We start from the raw sequence: 12,359 nt of genomic DNA on the forward strand, positions 1-12,359 counted from the left end.
GGGGGGGGGGAGGAGGAGGAGGGCGGATATGAGAGAGGAAAGGGGAGGCAAGCAAGGGAGCATCATCGCGTACATACGTTCGCGAACGAGAGAAACATACAAAAGAGGAAAGCGAGAGAAGAGAGAAGAACAAACGAATGGCTCATCGGCCATCGGTAGGTAAACTGGATTAACCCGACGAACCGGGTTCTCCAGTCGCGATGTACACGCGACGCACACGCTCGAAGCAAAAAGAACCGGCGAGACGACGAAGGGGGTGATGGAGGGAGCGTAGAGGGGGAAGAGCCCGCGCGGATAGAGCGAGCGGGGTCTCCGGGCGCGCAGAGGGGTGGCGGGAGGGGTGGAAGGGGGAGGGCGGGAGGCAAGAGGATGCCCGAGAAAAATGGAGTTATACCGAGCGATCAATGGCCGGTCGGAATTTTCACAACGGAACGCCAATAATTTTTATTTTTCTCCTCTCTCTCTCTCTCTTTCTCTCGCTTTCGCTCTCTCTCTCTCTCTCTCTCTCGCTCTCTCTCTCTCTCTCGCTCTCCTTCAATTCTCGCTGAACGATACGATACGTACTTTTCCCTCGCCTGAGAGTCCGAGGGCACCGCCGACCCTTTTCCCTTCGCGTACATGGTCGCCGTGGTGGCCGGTCAATGCTTCTAGCGTAAACACAAGTGCGCCGCCGTTCCTTCGTATAGCCGCGCTGGACGGCTGGAGTGGAGTTAAAAAGTATACGGGAGATATCGGGAGACTCTCTCGTCGAGTCTCGCGGTCGCGCTACGCGCGATTCCCCGTTTGTTGTATACGTGTGCGGCGTCTGTCTCGCTTCACCCGAGAGCGAACGGCGAACGGTAATCGCTCGGCGTGCTTACGTCGTCGACGTGCGACGTCGTGTCAAACGAAACGCGACCCCGAGGAAAAGGTGCACGTACACAGATCATGTACACAGATCACACACACGCACCACGCGCGCGCGCGCGCGCACGCCACACGCTCTTTCAGTTTACAGTCCGTCTCTTTCCCGCTCGCTGCAGCACAGAAAGGAGTCTCGCGGGAGGTGTTTCCGTCTCACTCTCTCTTTCTCTCTCTCTCTCTCTCTCTCTCTCTCTCTTCCTCACCACCTCCCCGTCTTGCTCGCTCGCTCGCGCGCCGACAAGAAGAAGGTCTTCTCCGTCCCGCTTTCGTCGCGTCACGTCACGAACACGTCGCGTCACAACTGGAGCGAGGTGCCTGCTGCTGCGCGATACTGGAGCGACACGGTGCGACGCATCACGACGTCGTCGTCGTCGTCGTAATCGTCAGCGGTTGGTTCAGGTGCGTCGCTGGGGGCGCCTCGTCGTCGTCGCCAGCACTGTCGCTGTCGCCGCCGCCGTCCAAGTCCTCATCGTTTCTTCTACGACTTCCTTCCTGCAACCTCGCAGTCTTTCCGGTATCGTGCCTTCACGAATTACCGCTCGAACGCGACGCCGTCCTATTGTCTTGGATCGCGATCGTTACCGACGTTGTTGTCGTCGTTGTCGTCAGCTCACTTCACTCTATACGCTCGCTCGCTAGTCACTGTGACTGTCGGGGGTCGCCTCGTATACTCGGTACTCGTCGTTGCGTATCAAAGACGAACAACCCGCTCGTCGTCCTCGTCGTTGCCGCCGCCGGACGCGGCTCTCGTCCTCCGGCGAATCTCGCTTTGTCGCGCGCGCTCTCAGCCCGAAAGCGTCTCGCAACACGGGAACGGTGTATCACTGCGGCCGCACGATGTACATAACGCATACGTGCCCCGTGCGCGCGCGCACATGTATACGCACACGTAAACTTCCACCGCACGTATACACGCACCAAGGTACGCGCGCACGCACGACTAACGTACACGCACACGCACGCTCCGCAAGTCCGCACAGCCCGCTAGCAGCCCGCTAGAAGAGACGCGACACGGCGATGCGAGAGATGGAACGAAGCCGGGAAACGAGGGACGGAGAGTGGGAGCGGATTGAACTTACTGTCGTGTAAACACGAGCAAGTTCGGAAGTGTGACTCGTGGATTTCGCACGCGCTGCACGACTACACGCAGATGAGTCGGCGGAGTAATACTCCGTCGCCCCGCGTCCCTCGCTTTTCTCCCTCGCTCGCTCCGTGCCTACCTTCGTTACGCTCTGTCTCGCTCGCTCGCCGCTCGCCGCTCCCTTCACACCGTTCCCCCCCTCCGCCTCTATCGCTCGATCTCTCGCAGTATCGATGCGCCGTCCTCGTCCCTCGCACCGGCCGGGAACGGTGCGCGCGCATCGCCGCTTGTTATGCCAGTGCCGTTACGAGTGGCTTGAAAAACGGAGGGGCGAACGAAGCCCTCTACGTGGTTGCGTGATGATTTTCTGTGTTGTCCGTTTCTACCAATGTAGATTAACTATAATCTCAGTTCAATTTACTCTTTATCTTTTTTTTCATTCGAAGAACTGGAAAAAGATGAAGAGTTAGTGGAACCGGATTAAAATTAAACTGCATTGGTAAAATAAACGAACATGTATCGTCGATACGAACAAGTAGCTGCGTTTAGCAGAAAAAGTAGTTTTGCAACTGTCGTAAGATTCTTTATGACTGGCTCCTGTCTTTAGTTCCTCATTGGATTAAATGTATTTATATCCTCTAAAAATTTTTAAGTGAATCTCACTGTTTTTCAAAACTCAATTTTCATTCTTTAGAATGAGATTTTACTCCAAAGAATTTAAAGGTTAAATATTAAAGAATTTTATCGCAGCTGCAAAACATAACTTTTGCGTAATATAATCACTCTTTTTAATTATATTTTTCTAGTCTAAAAGAAAATCGGTACTTTCATTTTAATTTCAAATGAATATTTAAATGCAATCTTACATTTTTTTAGATACATATGCTATCTTACACAACTGCTTTTTCTGCTGAACGCAGCAGAAAAACGTTTCATATATAGGTCGTAATTTGAAAAAATTGTTTATTCGAGATTGCTTTAACAACCGTTTCTTTCCTTTATGCGTAATCTTCTCGACGTAATCGTCCTTGTTGCTATCGCATTTTCGCGGAAATATTCATCGAAAATATGTCATATACGCAGAGAATACAACTGATTCCGATTCTATTTTGAGTTTATATTAACTTCCATTTAGATTTGTGTTATTAGATTTTAAATCCAACGGAAAGACGAACCTTTTTGCTACGGTTGAAAAATTCAATTGACAAGATTTTATTTTGTCTTCAAGGGTATTTTTTGTCTGAAGATATTCTGGCGCTACCTGATTTTTCGTACATTGTCCTGCAGAGAAAGTTTTCTAACAAGTAGCATTCATTTCTTTGAAAGTCGACACAGGAAGAATTAAGAATCCTGATACCTGAACTAAAAAGGTCTGGTCAGGCTTTGCATTGGATTTGAATTTTCGAAAATGTATTACGCTGCAAAAAATTATATTTGCCTGAAATCGTTACAAATATTATAAATTAATATATGAAATATCAGCAACTTGTCAAGCTTGTAATAATCACTTTTTCTGACATTAGATAGATTCTTTCGTTTTCTTGTGACATTAACATGCATTGTTAGCCCATGCGACAGTTTATTATCTTATTTTTTGCGCGACAGAATATAATTACAATATTTTTACAATAATTTTTACAAATTAGTAAATTACAATATTTTATCTCCTGCCGGCCTTGCGTCGTTAGTCTCGGCCATGTTATTGACAACGGTAATACACATCGGCTGTCGAGGTAAATAAAGCGTGCTATCTCGTCGAGCGGAGACTGGAGAGCCGCCGAGCGGATTGGCGGAGCGCGCGTTTTCCGCGCGCCGAGATACTTCCCGTGTAAGCGGAATCTTTGCGAATCATCATCGTCGTCGTCGTCGTCAATGAAGCGCCAACGAGCGACATATCGTCGGCTTTGTCGCAGCTTGTCGTATGGAATATCATTATTGTTAAAAAAAAACGCGCTATACGCGATATTGGGATAGGTCGATACTTCGAATTTGCGATAAAGGGCGCAGGCGTAAAACAAGCGAGAAATTCTATTCCGCGCGATGACACGCCGACAGCACGTTGTCGAATAAAGGACGAAGCTGTCCTAAAAAGGACTCGCGCGGCAGGATGGTAGGCGAAGGGGGTGGAAAAAGGGCGCACGACTCTCGCTCTCGCGCCCGCTCGTGGTACGCCACTGGCTGCAACTCCGCGTCCGATTGGTCGCCGGCCGATGCACGGACACACGCAAACACGCAAGGCCCTAGTACGCCGGTGTGCACACACCAGCAAGTACTATCGGCGTGCGTACGTCGACAATCCCTGGAGCGGGTAGGAGGACGCGGGGAGGGTTGAGCGATCGGGACGCGGGGAAGTGAAGCGCGATGCGAGGACCCGATTATGCCCGAACGTCGGCGGACGTGCCCGACGCGAAATAGTCGACAATTGACGCGATAGAGAGTTTGGCGAGAAGGTAGCGGCATATCGGGCAGGGGAGGGGGAACGAGAGGAGGCACGCTGTTCTCTCGGGTGAACCGCTTCCCCCTTTTTCAATTTTATCATACGATCGACGTTGCGACTCGTACGTCGCTACGCAAAATTAGACGAAATCTTCTATAATTCTGTCATGGCTTTCTCTCTTTCTCTTTCTATCTTTTTTTCTCTCTCTCTTTCTCTTTCGTTGCTCGTTCGAGCGACGGAACTCGGGATAAATTGCGCGAGGCAACGTTAACCGATGAGAACTGTGGAAAATTAATCATGAGGCACCCGTCTCGAAATTCGCGAACTAAACGTGCGAAAGTGTTTAACGTAATAATCGCGGTCCTTTGTCGTTGTCGAGCATTTATGTACCTTTCTAAGTACGTCTGTCAGAATAAATTTCTCGATGTTTAGACTCGTACCAATGGACGGCCCAGGCACGGTTACATGGGAGGAATTCCTCGAGAATGCAGAAAGGTTTCTTGTTGTTTCAGACAAGATATCGGACGGATGGGAGTTCCACGGGGACAAGGTACATCGTGTACCATCGAGTCACTTATTCGCGCGAATTACGTGCAGATCGAACGGACGCATAAAATATGCAAATTGAATCATTCGATTAACATTATTAATGGATTTTGCAATTATATAGTCTATTCATCCCCTGTTTATTGTATAAACATACGAAATATAAAACTTTGTAAAAATTTCACAAATCGAGTAGCATTTTAAAATTTTACAATTTTTAAGTTGTACAATTTTGTAAGACAAACACTCAAAATGTGATATCCTTTGCGAGCTCTTTTAGGAGAAGTTAAAGTTATTAATAATTATTTAAAAATATCTATTGCATATCCACAGCGTCATCGCTTATTTAAGACAAAAACATATGTAGATCTGAATATGATTTTGTTGGATTATTAAAATAATCATACAAGACGCGTAAATGTAATAAGCGATTTGCAAAAAATTTTGATATTTTCAACAAAATTATTTTTAGATTTAACTAAATTTTTAGATGCTTCAGTAAAACCGTTTTTTTCTATATAAGCAGAACAACAGGTTATGATAACGTTAAAATAACATTTTTTATTAGAAAAGTAATTTTTAATAATTATTTCGGAGCCATTTTGATATTATCATAACTTTTTGTTCTACTTCCCAAAGAACACATCAAGAATAACTTTATTTTGCCAAAAGCCAAAATGATGACATCAAAGTTTGACTGTTTATTAATATTAATAATCAAAATAAATTAATTTTGATTCTTTGAGTTGACTTTTGTGTGTTCCTTGGATTGAGTACCGAACGACATTTAACATTATAATTTTCATGTTTGTATCCATAATATTTAGGATCTTCCTGGACAAGCTTATCTAGTTAGAAGAGCCAAGTGCTTCGTTCCAAGCGACACGATCGCAAGAAAGGACTGCTCGACCGACGACGAGAACGATACCGAGGAGTTCCACGTGAGATTTCGACAAGATCCGCACGAGGCTGTTTCCACAAGTGAAACGCCTTTTATCATCGAGCATCACGTTCTGTGGTCTATTAGCTATAGCGTCCCAGTTCTCTTCTTCAATGGCTGGAAATCAGGTAATCCCAAACGACAGCTGACTTGTAAAATATTTGAAAAAAATCCATTACCTTCATAGAAAGAGATTCGTAGAAAAGAAGACTTATACCATAAAAATAAAGTTAAAGGTTTTCTGAAAGGACGCGGCATGGGGCACTTCCTCGAAATTTCGTTTATGGGAATATGCACAGCTTGAAATTTGCGGTTGTCGGCTATACTGTACATTGGTGCTACCCTGCCTCGCATGCATCGTTTTATTGATTATAAACGCAAACGTGTCCGACTATTTCAATATTCGCGCAGATATGTCGACGGTATTAATTAATCCCGGTAACGCGTTTCGGTGGAGCGGAAATGCGTCATGTCGTTTAGATTAATTAACACTGATCACCTTTTACGTATTCATCATTGCGGGAAGAGGCAATTGTCGTGAGATGCGTGTATTCTTTTTTTTTCAGCATTTTGTCCCTCTTTTTTTTTTTTAGATTTCCCCGGGATTAACCCAGTAAGCGTAAATGAGGCTCAAACGGTCCATGGTTACAAATTAAATTACACGGAATTATCGCAAGCGATTCATCCTATCGTTGGCACGCCATTCCTGCAATTACATCCGTGTCTGTCCCAAGGGTTGTTGCGGACCATGTCAAAGAGGTGAGAAACAGCAGGAAAATTAAGGGAAGAAATGAGAGCTACATCAAAGGAATTTTACACCCTTTTGAATAATTCTCGTTATTCATCGTGACATAATTTTATAATTGCAGCAAAAATAAACTCGTCAGCTGGCTGAGCTGCGTGGCATCCACGGCCCTAAATCTCAAAATACATCCGGAGTATTTCAAATTGACTCACTGAAGCCCAAGCCGAACATTCGAAGGAACAATTCAACGGAAACTGCTCTCTAGAATATTTTAGATCTTGTAAACCAGTGATGTGCAATCAGTATTCTTAATTTTCCAAAAAAGTAAAATTAACAGAAAAAAATCTGATTTATTTCATGTGCATAAAATAGAGAAAATGATTTTATGTTTTTGATTTCCGTACAACGTATTTTATCCAAGAGATATCCTGGGATGTTCAGAGGGATGTTCTCTGGACATATCTTGGAGATCTGTGCTATATCGGCGTGTCGCAAAAAATTCACATACGGGCCACATGCAAGCCACAAGTTGCGCATCACTGCTGTATAACTATTTCTGCGAGCATTGTTCTTTGCATTCCAACTTTACTGAAAGAGGGAAAATACAAGTCAAGGTCTGTTTTCTGTAGCTGAACTAGTACTACACTTTTAGAACTTAAAATAAAATAGATACATATGTTTGGTATTTAACGAAAGTGAAAAACAATGTTCTAGTGCACTCTATACAAAACAGACCTATATTTTATTTTTGTAAGCCCGTCGTTTAATTGACCGATAACTCATACGTCAAAGAGACTTTCCTGGAAGTACCTAAGCATGTTTCAAGAGATCACCCTGCATGCAGGAGCGTCTCCGCTCGATTGGGCGCGAATAATTCTAGTCACGAATATTCGATGGTGACGACGATTCGAGTGGAATCCGTTCGCGGTCGTCGACAACGGCATGGCGGATCTAGCGTTGACCCATGGTGGGCCGAGCAAATTGCTCGCAATTGGGCGGCATTTCGAGTGCGCGCTCGAGGGGGGAAGCGGAGGGCAAAAAAGGTTGGAGCGTGGAAAAGAGAGCACGCAATTAATGCGACCGCGCGCGCGCGGCAATTAGTCCGTACAAGGACGCATTTGCGTGCGGCCCCGGGAATATTCGTTCACGACGAATGCGCAGTTTTCGTATGCGCGCAAGTACGTACAGTCGGCTGCGTTAACGATATCCGGTACAGGGCGGTTAACGCCACTTCTCGCCAATTTTCTTTACGCTGTTCGCGAACGCGGGCAATGATCATCGAACCGTACAATTAATTGCATAAACGAAATGTAAATCTGAAGTATGAGGAGAAGTCCAAATGTAAAAAAAATAAGAGACTGAAGATGTTACTGATGACACCGTTAACACTGTTAATACTAGAGAAGTAGGTATCCCAAGCAGAACAATAAGTCACGGTAATTTCAAACTGACGTTAAAATGACGTTAAAATGATTGAAATGATTTTTAATAATTATTCTGGAATCATTTTGGTATCATTTTGATATTATAATGACTTGTTCTGCTTGGGCATCCAACGGTCATTATTAACCGTTTCTATTTTTTAGATTATACTTCCGTATAAAAAATAGGATTCTAAAATTTGTTAATTTTTTAATAATAATTATGCTTTTTATAATGACAAACTGTTTGGTTTTTCATCATTTTCTTTATTTTTATAGTATGTTGTCTTTTTATTAAAGGCGCCTCCAGACGATATGGCCAATGTATAGATCAACTATGCACACATTCGCTAAATATTGATTACATTCGATATGAATAATTATGTATGTCATTTATGTGTATAATATTTATTAATGTTGGCATTAATAATACGTCTGGCCATGTCGTCTAGAGGCGCCTTAAAAAATGTTAGTGGCCAAAAAAAAAGTCAACAAAAAATGAAAATGACTTCATTTTGGTTCTTATAACGTCAATAAACAGTCAAATTTTATGAGAGAGTAATCACTTAATGTAATCGTGGGATAGAATCCCCGAAATCGTTATAAAATTTGTATGAAATCCTGATGTATAATTACATATGCAAGTATGGGAAATAGTTGTATGATATTACATAAAAATCAATTATTGTACCAAATGACTTTATACATTATAGTGAAGAAAATTATTTGTCATCAAATGAAATCATGTAATCTGTGGGACAATATTTCAGCTAATGGTTACTCCCTCGAAATTTTATGACCAAAAATCATCATTTTGACTTTCACGACGTGAAAATAAAGTCATTCTCTTTCGATGTTCCTTGAGTGCTTCTAATACTGTTGACACAGTTGATTGTAAGGCAACGCACCCATCCTCGCGACTCGCGCTCGTATATGCGCGTATTTCGCGTCGTCGCACGCGCGCCAGCGGTTCTCAACCCCGCTGAACCGCCTCTCGGCGGACACTTGCCGATTAATAATCCCGTTAGCCCCGTCCTCCGGGTTCGACCCGTGCGTGTGACGAGTGTCCGCCTCATATATGATACACGTGCCGCTTTAAATTACGCTAGCAAATGTACGATGTTATTCATGTACGACCTCCATTCGGCTAGCTCTCGCGCAAAAAGAAAAAAAAAATGTCGGGTTTCCTCTTTATTCTTAGCAGCGGAAAGGAGGGAATGGGAGGGCTGAAAGTGTGTTTCGATTGAATGGGACAACCCGATCTGTTCGATACTCGTCGAGAGAATAATCGAAGTAGCTTTTGTATGTAACGTGGGTCGCGAATCGGGGAACGCACCAACTTCCCATTTGTCAGACTTAAATGACGCTTGTTAATGTCGACTAGATATTTCCGTTATCGTGAACTGAAAGATCAGATTACTCCCGTTAGAAAGAACAGTCGTCACTTCTTCGTGCAATTATTAAATACTATTTATTCAATATTATTTATTTATGTGACCTTTCTTAATAATGAATTAATATTTATCAAACCGATTTTACGTCTTTATCGTGAAAAATTATCATGTTGTAGTAAATTATTTTAAAATGTAATATTAATGTCGGATGTAGATAATCGACAATTCGTTATGCTAGTTTATACTAATATTTGTATAATAATTTCTATATAAATAGATATATTTTTTAAATATATACTAATATATTCGGGAATCTTTTCATGCATCTTTTCATTTGCATTAAATTACTTGTTTGAAATTAACAAACAATATGAAGATCAATTATTTCTATGCAAATCGGTGAAATACAGATTATTGAGTAATAATGAGAAATTGTTTACATTATAAAATTTCCGATTCTTGATAATGCAGCGCGATGATATTTGTTGCGAAATGAATATTTATTAATTTTATCTTTTGAAGTCTAATATCGTATTCGATATTCGAGTCGTCAATACACAAGATAAAATCTTTTTAAGATTATGCATATTTACTTTTAATATTTTCTTATTATCTTTGATAAATCTTTGTCGTATTTTAAATGACTTTTAGAGAAGCTTTAAAAATATTTTTTACGTTATCGTTATCATTATTCAATATCATCAAAGCCATATTTTGCTATTTCAGCTACAAGGAAAGGACGCCAAACGGTTTTGTCAAAATATAAAAAAAAATTTAGTTAAATACAGATTTGAAAATAATTTTATTTGGACCATCAAAATAATTATGTAGAATGCTCAACTGGTTGCTAGAATATCAAAACGTTAGCGTTACTCATCTTGCTTGATATTCCAACGTAATTACTTTTATGGCCTAATAAAATTTATTTTTAGATTTAGCTAAATTTTAGATACTACAGCAAAATCGTTTTTTTCCCTATATCATAAAATTCATTAATTGTGCATACAAATTAGTCTCTTTCTCTCTCTCTCTCTCCCTCCCCCCTCTCTCTCTCTTAGTGGAGTTTGTATTTCTTAATTACAAATTCTAATTAATTTGTGATACATTATTTTTTGTATTATATTATGGTTTAAATCTTTTACTATTTTTTTTTATTATTATTTGTTTTTCTCATTTTTATTGTTTTCTGTTAATTCTTTATCACTTTTTTGAATGTGATTCTTAATATTCTTTATATTTTTATTATTTTTTTTAATCATGTATTATTTTTAATGTTGAGAAAAATTCTAAAGCACCTAGTAAATAACGATATCTATAATCTCTCTCTCTCTCTCTCTCTCTCTCTCTCTCTCTCTCTCTCTCTCTCTCTCACTTATCGTAATATCGATACAAATATAGCTCGAGATAGCGGAGTGAGAGTGATCCATCGGGGCAAGGAAGCGGTCGCTGGCTCCACCTACGAAGACGCGTCGAATCGAGAAGAGAGAGAAGCTCGTTTTCCCGTCACCCGCGCGCTTTTCGAACTCGCGCGGGCTCGAGCTTGAATTAACCTCTCGTACTATCGGTAGCGGCTCGCGATTAAGCCCATCCTACATAAGACGCAGGACGCAGGTCGCAAGTGAAACGTACTTCAGATTGTAATAGGTTGCAAACCGCAATACGTAGGACGCAGGACGCAGGTCGCGAAAGTTGAAGTTCACCCAACTTTCTGCGTCCTGCGTTCTGCGTCCTACAATCGAATCATAATTAAAATACATTAGGTTAGTTTCTAGTTTTGCGACCTGCAACCCGCGTTCTGCGTCTTATGGAGAATGGCCTTAACGTATTTTAATTATAGGTCTGTTTTCTGTGGCTGAACTAGTTGACACTTTTGGAACTTAAAGTCAGAAAGATATACGTTTGATATTTGTTTAAAGCGAGAAAGAGAGTTCTAGAACAGTCTGGTGCAGGAACAGAAAACAGACCATATGATTCGATTGTAGGACGCAGAACGCAGGACGCAGAAAGTTGGATCAACTTCAACTTTCGCGTCCTGCGTCTTGCGTCCTACGTATTGCGGTCTGCAGCCTATTACAATCTGAAATACGTTTCACTTGCGACCTGCAACCAGCATTCTGCGTCTTATGTAGAATGGGCTTAATGTAGAATGGGCTTTATGCGGCTCACGTGCAAGTCGTGCAACAGAAGTGCAGCGTCGCGTCATGTCGCATCTCAGCGTAGCAACGCGTAACCAAGTAATCCCGCTGCTGCCGGATATGGCAATTCTCTTCGTCCTATAGATGTACGTGCGATATCACCAGATACCGCGAAGGCGAAACGAACGGGTTTCTGCATCGCGCCTCTCATAAAGTGGAGGCGTATCGAAAAAAAAAAAAGAGGGAAAATTCTCCGTCTCTTTCCCTCTTTTTCTTTCCCTCCATCGCGCGCGCGACGTCCTGAAAATCGATAAAAAAGGGAGAGGAAGGGTTCATTCAACGAGAGAGGGGTGGGCGTTCCTCTTCGATCGCGCGCCAAAACGCGGGATGCTGCGAGCATCGAATTTCATTCGGCGATGACGCCCGGCTTTTCAGAAGGCAAGCCAGAAAGAAACGCAACTTAAGCACACGTTTCTCGTCGCGAGCGCGCCTTATCGAAGACGACGCGTCGCGCGGATTTCTTTTTATCTGTCGCACGTGAGCGTGGCGAGATTCAAACTCGACGTACGGTCGTTCGAGATATACGCGAGAGCCAGGTAATCCGAAATTCAGGAGGAGGCGTTTTATCGATCCTATAAACGAGCCGCGTGGGCAGTGCCTCCTGACATCCGATTCGTTGGACGTCAGACGGAAATAGAGGCGCCCAGATAGAATCCGGGGTGACAATGAATTCGCCATGGCGACCGCCGCCAAGTCG

At 42.8% G+C, this 12,359-nt stretch overlaps 2 protein-coding genes across 6 annotated transcripts in view; one reads left to right on the forward strand and one right to left on the reverse strand.

Moving 5' to 3' along the window:
* The window catches only part of Ssdp (Sequence-specific single-stranded DNA-binding protein), a 32,000-nt gene extending 29,665 nt beyond the window's left edge, over positions 1-2,335 (reverse strand). For 3 of the 4 annotated variants that reach the window (XR_001940625.1, XM_018522783.1, XM_018522785.1), the window contains exon 1: positions 565-620. Coding sequence is in view for 3 of the 4 variants with exons in the window: in XM_018522783.1 (XP_018378285.1) it covers positions 565-620 (56 nt within the window). In the remaining variant the exon portion in view is untranslated. Of the gene's footprint in view, positions 1-564 lie in introns of all 4 variants that reach the window. The other variant, XM_018522784.1, reaches the window with a different exon arrangement.
* Atg10 (Autophagy-related 10) lies at positions 1,346-8,098 on the forward strand. 2 transcript variants are annotated; one of them, XM_018522794.1, is made up of 5 exons: positions 1,346-1,417; positions 4,854-4,971; positions 5,795-6,035; positions 6,501-6,666; positions 6,777-8,098. In XM_018522794.1, exons 2-5 carry the CDS (start codon positions 4,864-4,866, stop codon positions 6,865-6,867), a joined length of 606 nt encoding a protein of 201 aa, XP_018378296.1. In that variant the 5' UTR covers positions 1,346-1,417; positions 4,854-4,863; the 3' UTR covers positions 6,868-8,098. The 2 variants fall into 2 exon arrangements, with proteins under 2 accessions (XP_018378296.1, XP_018378295.1); XM_018522793.1 differs by lacking the exon at positions 1,346-1,417 and having other exon boundaries at positions 4,846-4,971.
* The last annotated feature ends 4,261 nt before the right edge of the window (positions 8,099-12,359 follow it).

This window comes from Trachymyrmex cornetzi, unplaced genomic scaffold, assembly GCF_001594075.2.
Source record: "Trachymyrmex cornetzi isolate Tcor2-1 unplaced genomic scaffold, Tcor1.1 scaffold138, whole genome shotgun sequence".
In the NCBI taxonomy this organism is placed as follows: Eukaryota; Metazoa; Arthropoda; class Insecta; order Hymenoptera; family Formicidae; genus Trachymyrmex; species Trachymyrmex cornetzi.